The sequence below is a fragment of the Tauraco erythrolophus genome, chromosome 9, assembly GCF_009769465.1.
Source record: "Tauraco erythrolophus isolate bTauEry1 chromosome 9, bTauEry1.pri, whole genome shotgun sequence".
Classification (NCBI taxonomy): domain Eukaryota; kingdom Metazoa; phylum Chordata; class Aves; order Musophagiformes; family Musophagidae; genus Tauraco; species Tauraco erythrolophus.
This window is the reverse complement of record NC_141473.1, coordinates 75,884-88,440: the sequence shown is the minus strand read 5'-3', so window position 1 is coordinate 88,440 and position 12,557 is coordinate 75,884. Positions and strand designations below refer to the sequence as shown.

General features: G+C 44.3%; 1 protein-coding gene across 1 annotated transcript in view; it reads right to left on the bottom strand.

Annotated features, from left to right (window-relative positions):
• The window catches only part of CFAP46 (cilia and flagella associated protein 46), a 75,850-nt gene extending 66,623 nt beyond the window's left edge, over positions 1-9,227 (bottom strand). The window contains exons 1-5 of the mRNA XM_086616790.1: positions 8,804-9,227; positions 7,976-8,100; positions 6,857-6,988; positions 4,363-4,427; positions 3,674-3,838 (exon numbers count right to left, since the gene is read on the bottom strand). Coding sequence (XP_086472916.1) covers positions 3,674-3,838; positions 4,363-4,427; positions 6,857-6,988; positions 7,976-8,100; positions 8,804-9,227 — 911 coding nt within the window. The remainder of the gene's footprint in view (positions 1-3,673; positions 3,839-4,362; positions 4,428-6,856; positions 6,989-7,975; positions 8,101-8,803) is intronic.
• Between the last annotated feature and the right edge of the window lie 3,330 nt (positions 9,228-12,557).

Genomic DNA, 12,557 nt, shown 5'->3' with positions numbered 1-12,557 from the left:
AGACCAAAACATCTCTGAGAAAAGGCTGTCTGACCTTGAAAAATTATACAGATGCTCTTCATTTTGCACGTAAAACTGTTTCTCTCAGTAGAGATATCTCAAGGTTTAAGCTCCAGTTTTACTCAGAAAATGTAAGAATGGTAATACATTGATATTGATGCACCATTTATTACCAAATTGTTAGCAAATAACTGGAATAGGGCAAATGTGTATAATAGTACGGGTACTGCACTGGGTTGATTGTGGGGGTTTTTGGCTTTCATTTTAATCTTACTTAGAAAAAAACCATTCACTTCACTTTTAAAAGTAAAATTACCGATGACAAATTAATTTATTAGCAGAATCCGGTATTATAAAACTATCTATCTTCTAACTTTCTGTATTCCTTATAATCTTCAGATTAGAAGATGAGAGCTGAGACTTGATGCCACCTTTGCCTCACGCAGTCTTCACCAGAAAGGTCTTCCAGGTCTTGTGCCTGGTGGAAGCATCCAAAAAATTCAGTACAGCAGCTCTGCCGAAAGGGACAGGCAGGTCCTGGTGGACAGCCAGCTGAACACCAGCCAGCAGCACGCTCTGGAACCAAAGGCGGCCGACAGCATCCACCCCAGTCTGTGCCAACTGGCAGAGGCGTGTGCCAACAGGGAGGCGGGTCACTGAGAAGACGGGCTCGGGCTCTGTACTAAGGTGCAAGGCAGGAAGACAAGAACTGAAACGAGAGAGGTTCGGAGTGTTGGGCTTCTACAGCGTGAGCCGGCAAAGGAAGGTCAAAGAAGGTGTACCCCCCCGGCACAGATGAGCAAGACTGGCAAACTGGTAACAACGGACGCAAGAAGGCTGAGGTACTCAACAACTTTTTTGCCTCAGTCTTCACTGACAATCTCTCTTCCCACACTTCTCAGGTGGATGGACTGCACGGCAGGAACTGGCAGAGCAAAGCCCCTCCCTCTATAAGAGAATATCAGGTTTGTGACCACCTGAGCAACCCGACCATAAACAAGTCTACAGGACCTGACTGGATGCATTCCAGAGTCCTGAGGGAACTGGCTGATGTAGTTGCCGAGCCACCCTCCATGATACTTGAAAAGTCATGGCAGTCAGGTGAAGTCCCTGGTGACTGGAAAAAGGGAAGCATTGCACCCATCTTTTAAAATGGTAGAAAGGAGGAACCTGGGAATTACCAACCTGTCAGTCTCACCTCTGCCTGGTAAGATCACGGAACAGATCCTCCTAGGCACATGGAGGACAGCATGGTGAATAGAGACAGTCAGCATGGTGATTAGAGACAGTCAGCATGGCTTCACTAAGGGTAAGTGCTGCCTGACCAAACTAGTGGCCTTCTGTGATGGGGCGACTACATCAGCGGACAAGTGAAGAGCTACTGATGTCATCTATCTGGACTCTGTAAGGCCTTTGACACAGTGCCCCCCAACATCCTTCTCTCTAAATTGGAGAGATATGGATCTGATGGGTGGACTGTTCAGTGGATGACAAATTGGTTGGATGGTCACATCCAGAGGTGTCATGGTTTGATGTGGAGGGGGGTGGTTCTGGTGGCAGGAGAGGGGTTTTGCTCCCTGCGACCTCCCCGGTTTTGGAACCGGGTTAGGTTTGGTTCCGGCCACCAGATCAGACTGCCATCCCCCTCGGGGTTGAGCCAATAGGGCGCCTCTGCGAATTGCCCTATTTAAGTCAGGACAAAGGGACCGGAAAAGGTGCTTCGCCCAGGATCGAGCAGAGAAGGGAGGAGGGCACTGCCCCCGCTCCCTGGCTCCCGGCCGGGCGGCTGCCTGCGTCGGGCCGGCGCCGCCCACGGAGAATGGCGGCGGCGGAGCCAGCTGGGGAACTCGGGGGCACCCCACTCCCGGGGTGCCCACTGGGCTGAGTTCACCTGGAGAGGACTGAGATCTGAGAGAAACAGCCGCATCGACAGCAGGTCAGTGAGGATGGAGCGGGAGGAGGTGCCGGAGCCGAGTTTCCCCTGCGGCTGATGGTGAGATGGCAGGTGGCCCCCCTGCAACCAGGACGGCCTCGGTGGAGCAGAGACCCACTCGCAGCCCGTGGGGAGAAGATGCCTGAGCCCGAGGATGGTCGTGTTGGGGTGCACGACGAGGCAGAGCGGCATTTGGAGTCTTCGTGACAACCCACGCCGGAGCGAGTGGCCACAGCTCCCTAAGTACCCGAGACTGTGGTAAAGCCCACACCGGAGCAATCTGTGGGGAAGGATTGTTTCCAGTGGGCTGGACTCACGTTGGAGAAGTTTGTGGATTTTTCCTCGTGGGTAGGGGATCCATTGGAGCAGGGGAAAAGGGTGTAAGGACTCCTTCTCCTTTAAGAAAGAAGCAGCAGTAACAGCACGGAATGAACTGACCTGCACTCCCCCAGTCCCTGCCCCCTGTGCTGCTGGGGGGAGGAGGTAGAGCCGGGAGGAAAAGGAAAGGGGGGGGGGAAGGTGTCGGTTTTAAGATCTGGTTTTGTTTCTTTCTGTCCTCTCAAGTAATCGATTTTTGTTTCCCTTTGTCCTTCTAAGTAATCATTAATAAACTGTTTTGCTTTGAGAAAAGCTCTGCCTGTTTTGCCCAGGACCATGGTTGGTGGGTGCTCCCTCTGTTCTTGTCTCAACCCTCAGTCCCTTTGGCTTTTTTTTTTTTCTCTCCTCTCTACTTTACTGGAGAAGGAGAGACTGTGTGAGTTTTAGTTGCTGGATCAGCCTAAAACCACTACAAGAGGGTAGCGGTCAATGGCTCAATGTCCGCATGGAGATCGATGACAAGTGGTGCCCCTCAGGCTCCATAATGGGACCAGTGCTGTTTAATATCTTCATCAGTCACACAGACAGTGGGATTCAGCACACCCTCACGAGGTTCAACAAGGCCAAGTGTGAGGTCCTGCACGTGGATCAGGGCAATCCCCAGTATCAATCCAGGTTGGGGAAAGAATGGATTAAGAGCAGCCCTGAGGAGGACGTGGGAGTGCTGGTTGATGAAAAGCTGGACACGAGCCGGGAATGTGCGCCTGCAGCCCAGAAAGCCAATCACTACTGATGACAACTAATCTCTGTATTCTTAATTGCTGTATGTGCAATGCAGATACTTATTTTGCTCACTGATTTTTTATAAACTGTCATTTCAACATACAGTATGGGGTTAACAAGATTAAAAAATAGTAAGAAAGATAACCTGGGTCAAGATATATAAAATCTTCACAATGAAGGAGGACATTAGAAGGTATCCTGAATACGTTCTCACAGCCTTACCAAGCTGTTTCTTTCTCTTCAGGGATCAGAGGACAGAAGAGATCTTTGTTTATCTATTTAAAGATAATGTTTCTTTACCTGAGGAAAATAGTTCTTAAAAAAAACAGAAGTTTGTCTTTCTCCTCACTTAAAAGGACTGCACATAAGCAAGAATTCAAACACTACATCCAAAATGACTGTGGCCCTAGGGCCTAACTGTCTCTGCCACTAAAATGTTAACCTTGAAGTAAATATTAAAATGAAGCACTTTTTCTGTTAAGTTCATATATCTTTAAAAACTTATGAATTAAGCTTTCCACAATAAATGTATCTACAATGTTACCAATGAAATATACATTATCAACACTACCTCAGGTGGCAGTCACACGTACAAGAGGACTACAGAATGCCCATATGAAAAAATACAATTAAACTTACATCATGAGTTCTGCTCTCCATTCCTTGTCTTGGTCTTCAGTTTCGTTTAACACTTTAACAATTTGAGAAAGACTAGGAATAAGACAATAGCGGAATCCAGGCTTCAGATATGGCTTCACAAGTTGCCAATAAAGAACTGAGGCATTATATATCAAAAAATAATATCTGAAAAACAAGAATCAAGAATTTAGTATTTCCTAGACTTAGATAAACATAAAATTACAGATGGATTATTTTAAGTCACTTCTAAGAAGCAAAAAATGGAACTTTTCCTGTGTTTAGATAAGAACTAATCCTGACTAAGAACTGAGAACATAAGTACAGCACAAGAATAACACGATAACTCTTGCAACTACACTTTACCCCATAATTAACCACTGAAAATAAGCTAGCATGGGGCTTTCCTTCTACAGAGCATAAATATAAAAGGGGAAAAAACACTATCAGCCTTAAACAGGCTGATTTGTCCCATCTATTTAAGACTGTTCAGTATTCCTATATTGTTGCAGCACACACAGCAGTTACACAAGTGCAGTGACAAAATGGAAGGAAAATCCACAAAAGAAAAAAAAAACCCAAATAACACAACTCCAGACTACCTAGTGAAAATTTGAGACAAACAACTATGAAAACCTAACTCAGTAACACTTCCTGAGGTTTAAAGAGTTAATCCTATCAGTGGGGTCTACCTTTGATCATGGGCGGCAAAATCTATTGCCTTCATAAAAAACAGCACAAACTTTTCAAACTCTTCCTAGAACAGAACAACAAAAAAAAAAGTTAATGCAATTTGAATCTCATTTTTATAAATCACTATTTCAATATGTTCACGTCTCGCAACTTTTATTTTCAGACCAATCCCAAATAAAACATGTCGCCATAATAAGTTGCTGCCATAGAAACAGAATAACTAAAAACCAGTAGCATTGCCTATTACTGTATTTTCCTGATTTCCAATTTTAAGACTATATTTTCAGTTTCTTTCATTTCTGCCAAACCTTAATTATCAGGACCGAAGTTTTCCAAAATGGCAAAGCTGCGTCCTTTTTAAGCTTTCAGCAAAGAAAGCTCACAAACGTCCAAGAGCAAAGCCAGGAAAAAGAATAATATTGGCTTGTCTCATTAAAAAATGTGAGGTACTATTTTCTTCAGAAAAGCTCAAACAAGAATTTGCCAACTGAACGGTGTGTCAGGCGTGCTCTTTTTATCATTAAAGCAGCTGGGAAGCAGCTTTTCAGAGGAGGACATGGGAGTCCTGATGGTCACCAACTTGAACGCAAACCAGCAGCGTGCCCTGGCTGCAAAGGCAGCCAACAGCGTCCTGGGCTGCCTTAAGAGAAGTGCTGCCAGCAGGTCCAGGGACGTGATCCTTCCTCTCTACTGGTTAGACCACACCTGGAGTGCTGTTCTGGGCTCCCCAGTGTGAGAGAGTCCAACGAAGGGCCGCAAAGATGATGAAGGGACCGGAGCATCTCTCATATGAGGAAAGGCTGAGAGAGCTGGGACTGTTTAGCGTGGAGAAGGCTCAGGGCAGATCTCATCAGTAGGTACAAACACCTGAAGGGAGGGTGTAAAGAAGATGGATGGGACCATGAAAAGGGATTTTTGAAAGCCTAAGAGAAAGATGCAGTGGAAATGGCAAAGCAGAGGTGGAACTGGATGGGCAGGAAGGTCATGACACCAGAGGGCTCTCTGTAGCGAGATAAAACAGAATAACTAAAAACGCCAAGAGAATTGGAACTGATTTACTGGGCTCTGAGACTGGCGTAAGAAGGCTACCGAGTAATGAGTGGGAACTGCCTAGATAAAAAGAAAACCAGGATTAAGAGACTGAGACGTATTAGACACTGAAGTAGAGAAGCTGCACGTGTCCCTTAAGAACATAAGTATCTTAATCAACTAACAAGGATTCCTCAGAATGGAAACCAAAATAGGGACAAATTTATTTTTATTAAGTGAATGATCATTACTAGTCATACAGCATGAGATGTTGTGCCACTCCTATTTTCATAAATGATCTAAGAACACAGCAGTGAAAAAACTTCACAACTAATGCAAAGTGTATCTCAAAAGCACATTACAACGCGCAGCACCAGGGAACCAAGCTGGGATTGCACACACTGCGATGGTTCTCGACTTCTGAGAAGTTAGCAAGAGTCAAGAAGAAAACAGCAAAATGTGGCTGAGATTTAGAAAACATCACAGAATGGTTTGTTTAATTTAGAAACATAAAAGGCTAACTGCACATGAGAAAACACTGTTCAAATGCGTACAAAGTTTTAAAGGGACCACTGATCAGTTGTTCTGCACATGTGCTCAGAGAAGGCAGAGAAAGTACTGATAACATAATGGGGAAAAGATTCTAGCTTGAAAGTTAATTCAAATATACTATTCGAAGAAACTATGGGAACATCTGTCAGGGCAATTTGTGAACACAAATAATGCAAACATCTGTTAAGGTCATTTTAGGAAGCCAGGTATCATTGACAAATTGTCAAAGCTGACTGACCGCAGTATAAGGACAAGTGAAATATGAAGACAAAAAGCAGATCCCACTCCATTTTAAAATCAGCAAGAGGTAAAAACTGCTTATCAGGTACGGACACAATATCACCAAATAGTAACACACATAAGCTTTTAGAAGTAGAAGTATCCTGCTGAGTTGTTGCCAGAAAGTTTCATCTCCCATTTCAAGAGGCCACATCCAAAGCACTACATAGAAAGATTACTGATCAGTGGTGGAAGCGCACTGCCACAGAAGAGAAATGAATTGTACAACCTCTCTGAGGGCCCCTTTCGTCCCCCATTTCCCAGGATTCTGTGAAATGCTTAGTGCCACCCTGAATAAAACTGGTAATTGTTTTACCAGTTAGTTAAATTTGGACTGAAAGCATCACATTGATGTAAAATGTGAAAAGGTTTACTTTAGAACAATCGACCATCTGAAAAATTTTTTGTAAGCATTCTTTTCTTTTCCTCCCAGAAGTATTTGCAATATTACTCTAATTCAAACAGTAAGTTTTGTTTACTATTAAACTACCCGTTAATATATTCTCCTCTGATTTTTCCCAGAGTCCTGATTACCACTGTGTATCTTAAATGACTGAAAGCAATACATAAAAATCTAGGAAGAAATACTCTTAAAAACTGGCTTAATATAACACAACCTTCATAATTTCTCACCAAATTATCTGTAGAGAGTGGAGTGTGCAGCTGGCCTTGGCACAAATATGCTCTGCCAAGAAACTGGTTGACAGGAAATCTTCCTTTAAAATACATCTGTAGACAGTCTCTGCTTATTTCCAGACATCCCAGCTAAGACCAAAATAAGCATTTTAGTATTTAAAAAATGAAACAAATACTGAGTCAAAAATTTAGTTTTTAAAAATGCATGCCTACTTGAAGTGTAACATCTAACTGCATACCAGTATGCAAACAATATTCCATAAAGCTGCATATCAGATTTCGTACAAACCCATTAAGATTTATTAAAACTTAAAGCAATACCTTTGTCATTCCAATCGTATAGAAAAGTAACTCCTTTATTTAACAAAGCTTCTTAGTCACCCAGTTACAGAACTCCTTACAGTATACAAAAAATGTTTCCTTTTTTTATATCCATTAACAGAATTGTTACTCTAAAGGCAAAATTCTTAGTAGAATTTGTTTTTAAAAGGACAGATATTAGTCCGCAGGATTTTGTATGGATGTCAGCACTGCACCTCAATTTTCAGACAACATATAGAACTTGAGTGGCTTGCAGCTTGGGGAAAAAAAAAAAATTAGAAACTCTGTCTGCTTGATATCCAATCACTTGTACCCATTGAAAATTAAAAAATACTTCAAAATTAAGAACCTCTAGTACATTTTATAGAAGTCAGCTCAATTAGTAACAATTTTTCATAATTAGGATGTGACTTTTTCTTCTTTTGCCCAGTAGGGACTGCTCACAAACACATATTCTTCAATCATAACCAAATTGCTAATGTTACTTTTCCACGACAAGAAAAAATAGGCATGGCAAACTATTTTATATTACTATGGTATACCTTGCATATTTTGGTCTAATTACAAACTTCAGAAACCACAGTTTGCTGTCTTATTATAAAGAAGTGATAATCTAGAGGCTGAGTCTTAACTGAAAATGCATGTTTAAACAATTGCTCTCCAAAAACGGAAGAGTGTAATATTTTTCACAGGTACTTCTGGGAATATTTTTAAGTAGTAACTTCAACAACTGTAAATACAATATGTGATAGAAATATTTTTATTCGATACAGATAAACTGCCTAAATTACAAACCTGAAATGCTTGTTCAGCACATAAAACATATAAGTCAGTGCTGAAGCTATCTGATGAGGCAAGTGCAGATTTTCCTTGACTGGCTGATTTGATCAACTCATAAGCATTCTTCAAAGCCTGAACATCTGAAATAAAAAAAAAGGAATAAGGAATGTAACAGACAATTTATGCCTCAAGGTGGACTGACAGACATGACTGTACTATTTCAAATAGACTACACGGCATCCTGTTTCTGCTTTACAGAAATAAATTATGAACGTTTAAGGAAAATAACGTCACACGAATGTTCAAAGTCAGCCACAGCTCTAAGATGAAGCATTAACAACTCTTGTGCAATTTAAAACCACTAATGTTAGCAAAGACGACAGCCAACCACTTTGAAGGCCCGATTCACAGCTCTCCTGCTGCGGACGCAGAGATTCGAGGTTCGACCCTTAAAGCGTTTACACGAGGTAACCTCGACTGAAAGAAAATCAGATTAACGCCGTGGCAGCTTCTTTTCATAGCCGGGAAGCGCTTTTAAAGCATTCAGAGAGAGAATATGTTTTAGAGAGAGACACAAAGCAGATTAAGATCGAGCAGTTTTCATGTTTAAAGTGCGACTTTTATTTCACTTATTTTTAAAGACGGACAAAATTTCGCAGCCGTCTGACACGCTCTTACCGCGGCGGGTCTCTGCGGCCCGGAGCCGCTCCCTGACGGCCGAGTCCATGCGCCCGCCGCCGCCCCCACCGAGCGCGGCCCGGCCCCGGCCCGCCGCGCCCCGGGAGCCGCGGGGCAGCGCTGCGAAACGGGCACGAGCTCGCGGGCGGCGCGTTCCGGCGGGACCTTCCGAAGCCCCCCCGAGCGACCGGGAGGTCGGGCCGCGGGTGCCCGCCCGGAGGCCCCGCTGCCGCCCGGCGCCCGCCCGCCCGCCCGCCTTCTCCGCGCGCGCAGCCCGGCGCTGCCGGTACCGTCCGGGCTGCGGCCGGCGCGTGTCCCAGCAACGCTCCCGCAACACGCGCGCGCTCCCGCCCTCGGGGGACGGACGAGCCCCGGCGGGACCCGTCCCCTGCGCCCCGCCCCGCCCCGGGCTCGGGAGGCGCCGCCGGGGGCGGCAGAGACAGGGCCGCGGCAGGAGGGGCGGCCGCCGCAGCCCGCAGCGGGCCCGTCGCCGTCCCGGTCGGAAACAGCCGCCACGGCGGGCGTGACAACGGCCGGGGGGCACGAACGGTCTGCACCGAAGCCCGTCCGTGAAAGAAGGCAAAAACATCTTCCTCCGGGAGAGGCTGCTGCTCCCTTTTAGCAGCGGCACGGCTGCGGCTTACGCCGTGGCACAGGTCTCACTCCCCTAAAACCAGCGCGTTTAAGCACACTCCGCATAAAATCACTTCTCAGGCAGCCACGGGCTGGCAAAGGCAGTGATGGACACCCTCCTGCAGCTGGAAGTGCTGCGAAGAAATGCTCTCAGCAGTAATGTTTGTCCCTGTCTTGAGAGCTTCTAAGATGAAACCTTCTGAAATAATAACAGACACCACCGGCGGCTGAAGCTTTGGGCTCAAGCAGAACAAAATGCCAAAGGGCACACGGATCACGTCTGCCAATGCAAAAGAAGCCACAGGCCAGGGTATGATCTACTGTCTTTTGAGAGTCATTTCACTGTATGTCACCAGGCACAATTTTAGGATTTAAAAAAATAAACCTTCAGAGAACTAGAGTCTAGAAAAGAGATAACAGTCAAAAAAAATGGAAGTTCTCTGACTCTGCTGACATCGAGACATACCAAATGAAGTGTTTAGGCCTTCACGATTTCCCCCCTGGCAGACTCTATGAGGTAAATCACTATAGTCATGAAGACAATATAAAGACTTACAAATATAAATTAAATTTTAAACGTAAGCCCTTTGCACTTCCAGCTAAAATGAAATTCTATACTGGTAGAGTGTTCCAATCCTGATGGACAGAACACATTGTTCTGAAGCACAGCATTGCTGGTGAGCTTCCAGAGACATTTCTTGCAGTCGTCCTTAGCTGAATGAAAGACAAGCATTAGGAGAGGCCATAAGGGTGACAAACAACACAAACGTCAAGTGCAATAAATTCTTATGCTGCAGGCCCAGCTACTGACTGTCACACATGCTGTTTATTTCAGAACAGAAGGAGATCCTTCACTTTCTGACGCATTGGAAACATCACGAAATATACAAAAGGATCTGTAAAGAATTCAGCAGTAGACTCCTTCCTATTCTCCACCTGTTCTCCTACCTACTCCTGTTCACACAGTCCACTGAAATTAAGTAACTGTCTTGCTTGTATGAAAGTTAATAAACAGAAATAAAACTAACCTGAAAACTTTAAGCGGGCAAGGAAAGAAAACCCTATAGCAAACCTGTGGTGATTTCTGAAGCGGAAGGCAATATATCGGTCTTGTGTAACTACATTAGGTAGTTATGGCAATGGCTTACCATGATATGCTTACAATGTTTGTACCCAAACTTCATACCTCTTAGTACATGAGTCAGCTACAGTCCAGACACTTCTTGATGTCCTTTGGCAGAATCCCAGACACAGGTAGAACTAGTGCCTCCTGATATAAAAATCAAGATGTGGAAGCTCTACACATATTGGCTCAGGAAGAAGCACTCGTGGAATTTAGATAATAGTCAAAAATGGCACCACAATAATATAAAAGTCTCAAAATTCCATTTATTATTCATCCTTATGAAATGCTTGTGCTAAGAGTCTGGCTGTATTATCCTCAAATTTAATTAAAAATTACTGACTGCTACTTAATGAAAAGTGGTCATATGATTTGTGACAGAAAAGTGAATATGAAAATATACTAATTATGTCAAAGTAAAATGACCAGGCAAATACAGAAAGGAAACAAACATACAAACGAAAAAGACCAAGTTAAAATCACTCATTTGAATTAATTTGGAAATGAACAGAAAGGAATTAAGTCAAAGAATCAATTTAAAAAAAAAAAAGCAGCATAGAGTTGGGGGACAGTGACATTTTTCTCATCTCAGCTTTTTGACTTTTCTGAAGTTGTAACCCAAACCAGAACAACTGTCATACTCAAATCTGGAAATTGAGAAATAGTTATTCATCCTCACAGTTCTTACTCAACAATAGTTATGGCCTCCTGACAACGTATAGATAGAAACTAAGTATTCCTGGTTTGCTTTTTGGCTAATAGCTGATAGCTAAAGGGTCTTGGTGTACCCTTTACTGGCACTATAGTCATCTCTATTTGTACAAATAAAGAGATTACAGTATTTATATTAACCAACATAATTAAAACTTTAAAATGAGAATGCCTCCTGTAAATGTTTAAAAGAAAAGTGCATCAGGGAGGTGACTTCACACTCCAGTTGTCTTTTATAGGAATTCTTTCACTTTCCTTGAACAGATGAAGTACTGGATAACGTGCCAGATTCCACTTCTACAGGCAAGGTGAGTTGAATGAGAACGAGAAATAGCACAGACTTAATACTCTCCAGTGAGAATAGTACAGAGCTCAAATGAACCACTGTTTTGCTCCATATGCTAACTTTAATATAATTACTTCCTGACCCTTTTGTGCTCTGGTTTGGAGATTCAAGCATCTCATTTCATGGGATACGAGTTTATCCTTCTCAAAGGACTTTTCTGTAGTGTGGTTTTTCAACACGTAAGAGAGAACAAAAATGGTTTTCTGTAATATTTTATCTGTTGCTCCTTTCTTTCTGCTCAACACTGAGTATCTCAGGGGAGCTTAAGGCCAATTGCACTATCTGTACTGCAGATGCTGTCTCATTTAGTGGTGTACCCTGGAATTCGTGTGACTCTGAGCAGACCAGACATATACATTCCGTTTACCCCCAAGCTGCTTACTAACATAAAGCCAATGAACGCACATAAAGAAAAGCAACAAAGGGGAGAAATGAAATGTCGAGGCAGCAAAGAGATTTAGGCAAACTGGAAGTATTACCTATAAACGCTGTGCTTCTTATTCGTTTTGTTTAGAAATTGATCATGAGCAGATAATTTGTATGAAATTAATTTCCATTCCTAATTCTCTGAACAAGGGTTCATCCTTCAGGAGAGACGTCGCAAGACTGGGACTGCTACAGCCTCAGAACAGGACGCTCAGGACAAACCATCCTGCTCCCTCCTCCAGCTCTGAAGCACCTCCGCCAGTACCTTTACTGCAGCTACGGGGAAGGGCTTCTTCTGGGCTTTGGACACCCGAGACAAACCACAGGATTTTGCGGGGCAAATCCTCAACCCAGCGGAGCTGGCGGCAGCATTGACACAGACTGGTACCATCTGATTGTGAGCTCGTTTCACGGTCAACCGTTCTATAACGAGAAAAAGGAGAAGCAGAAATTGAGCCTCCGGGCGGCCACGTCCGGCGGTTTCCGAGCGGCCCGGCCGCCGCTTACGGTGCTCCTCCGCGGCATCCCCACAGCGCTTCCGCCGAAAGCCGCGGAACGAGCGACGCGCAGCCACGGGCAGCCCGGACGGGCCGCACCGGCACCCGCTGGCGGCGGCTGCGCACGCGTCTCGCCCGTCGCTCGGCCGGAAGGGCCGCGGTTCTTGGCGACGAGGAGACGCC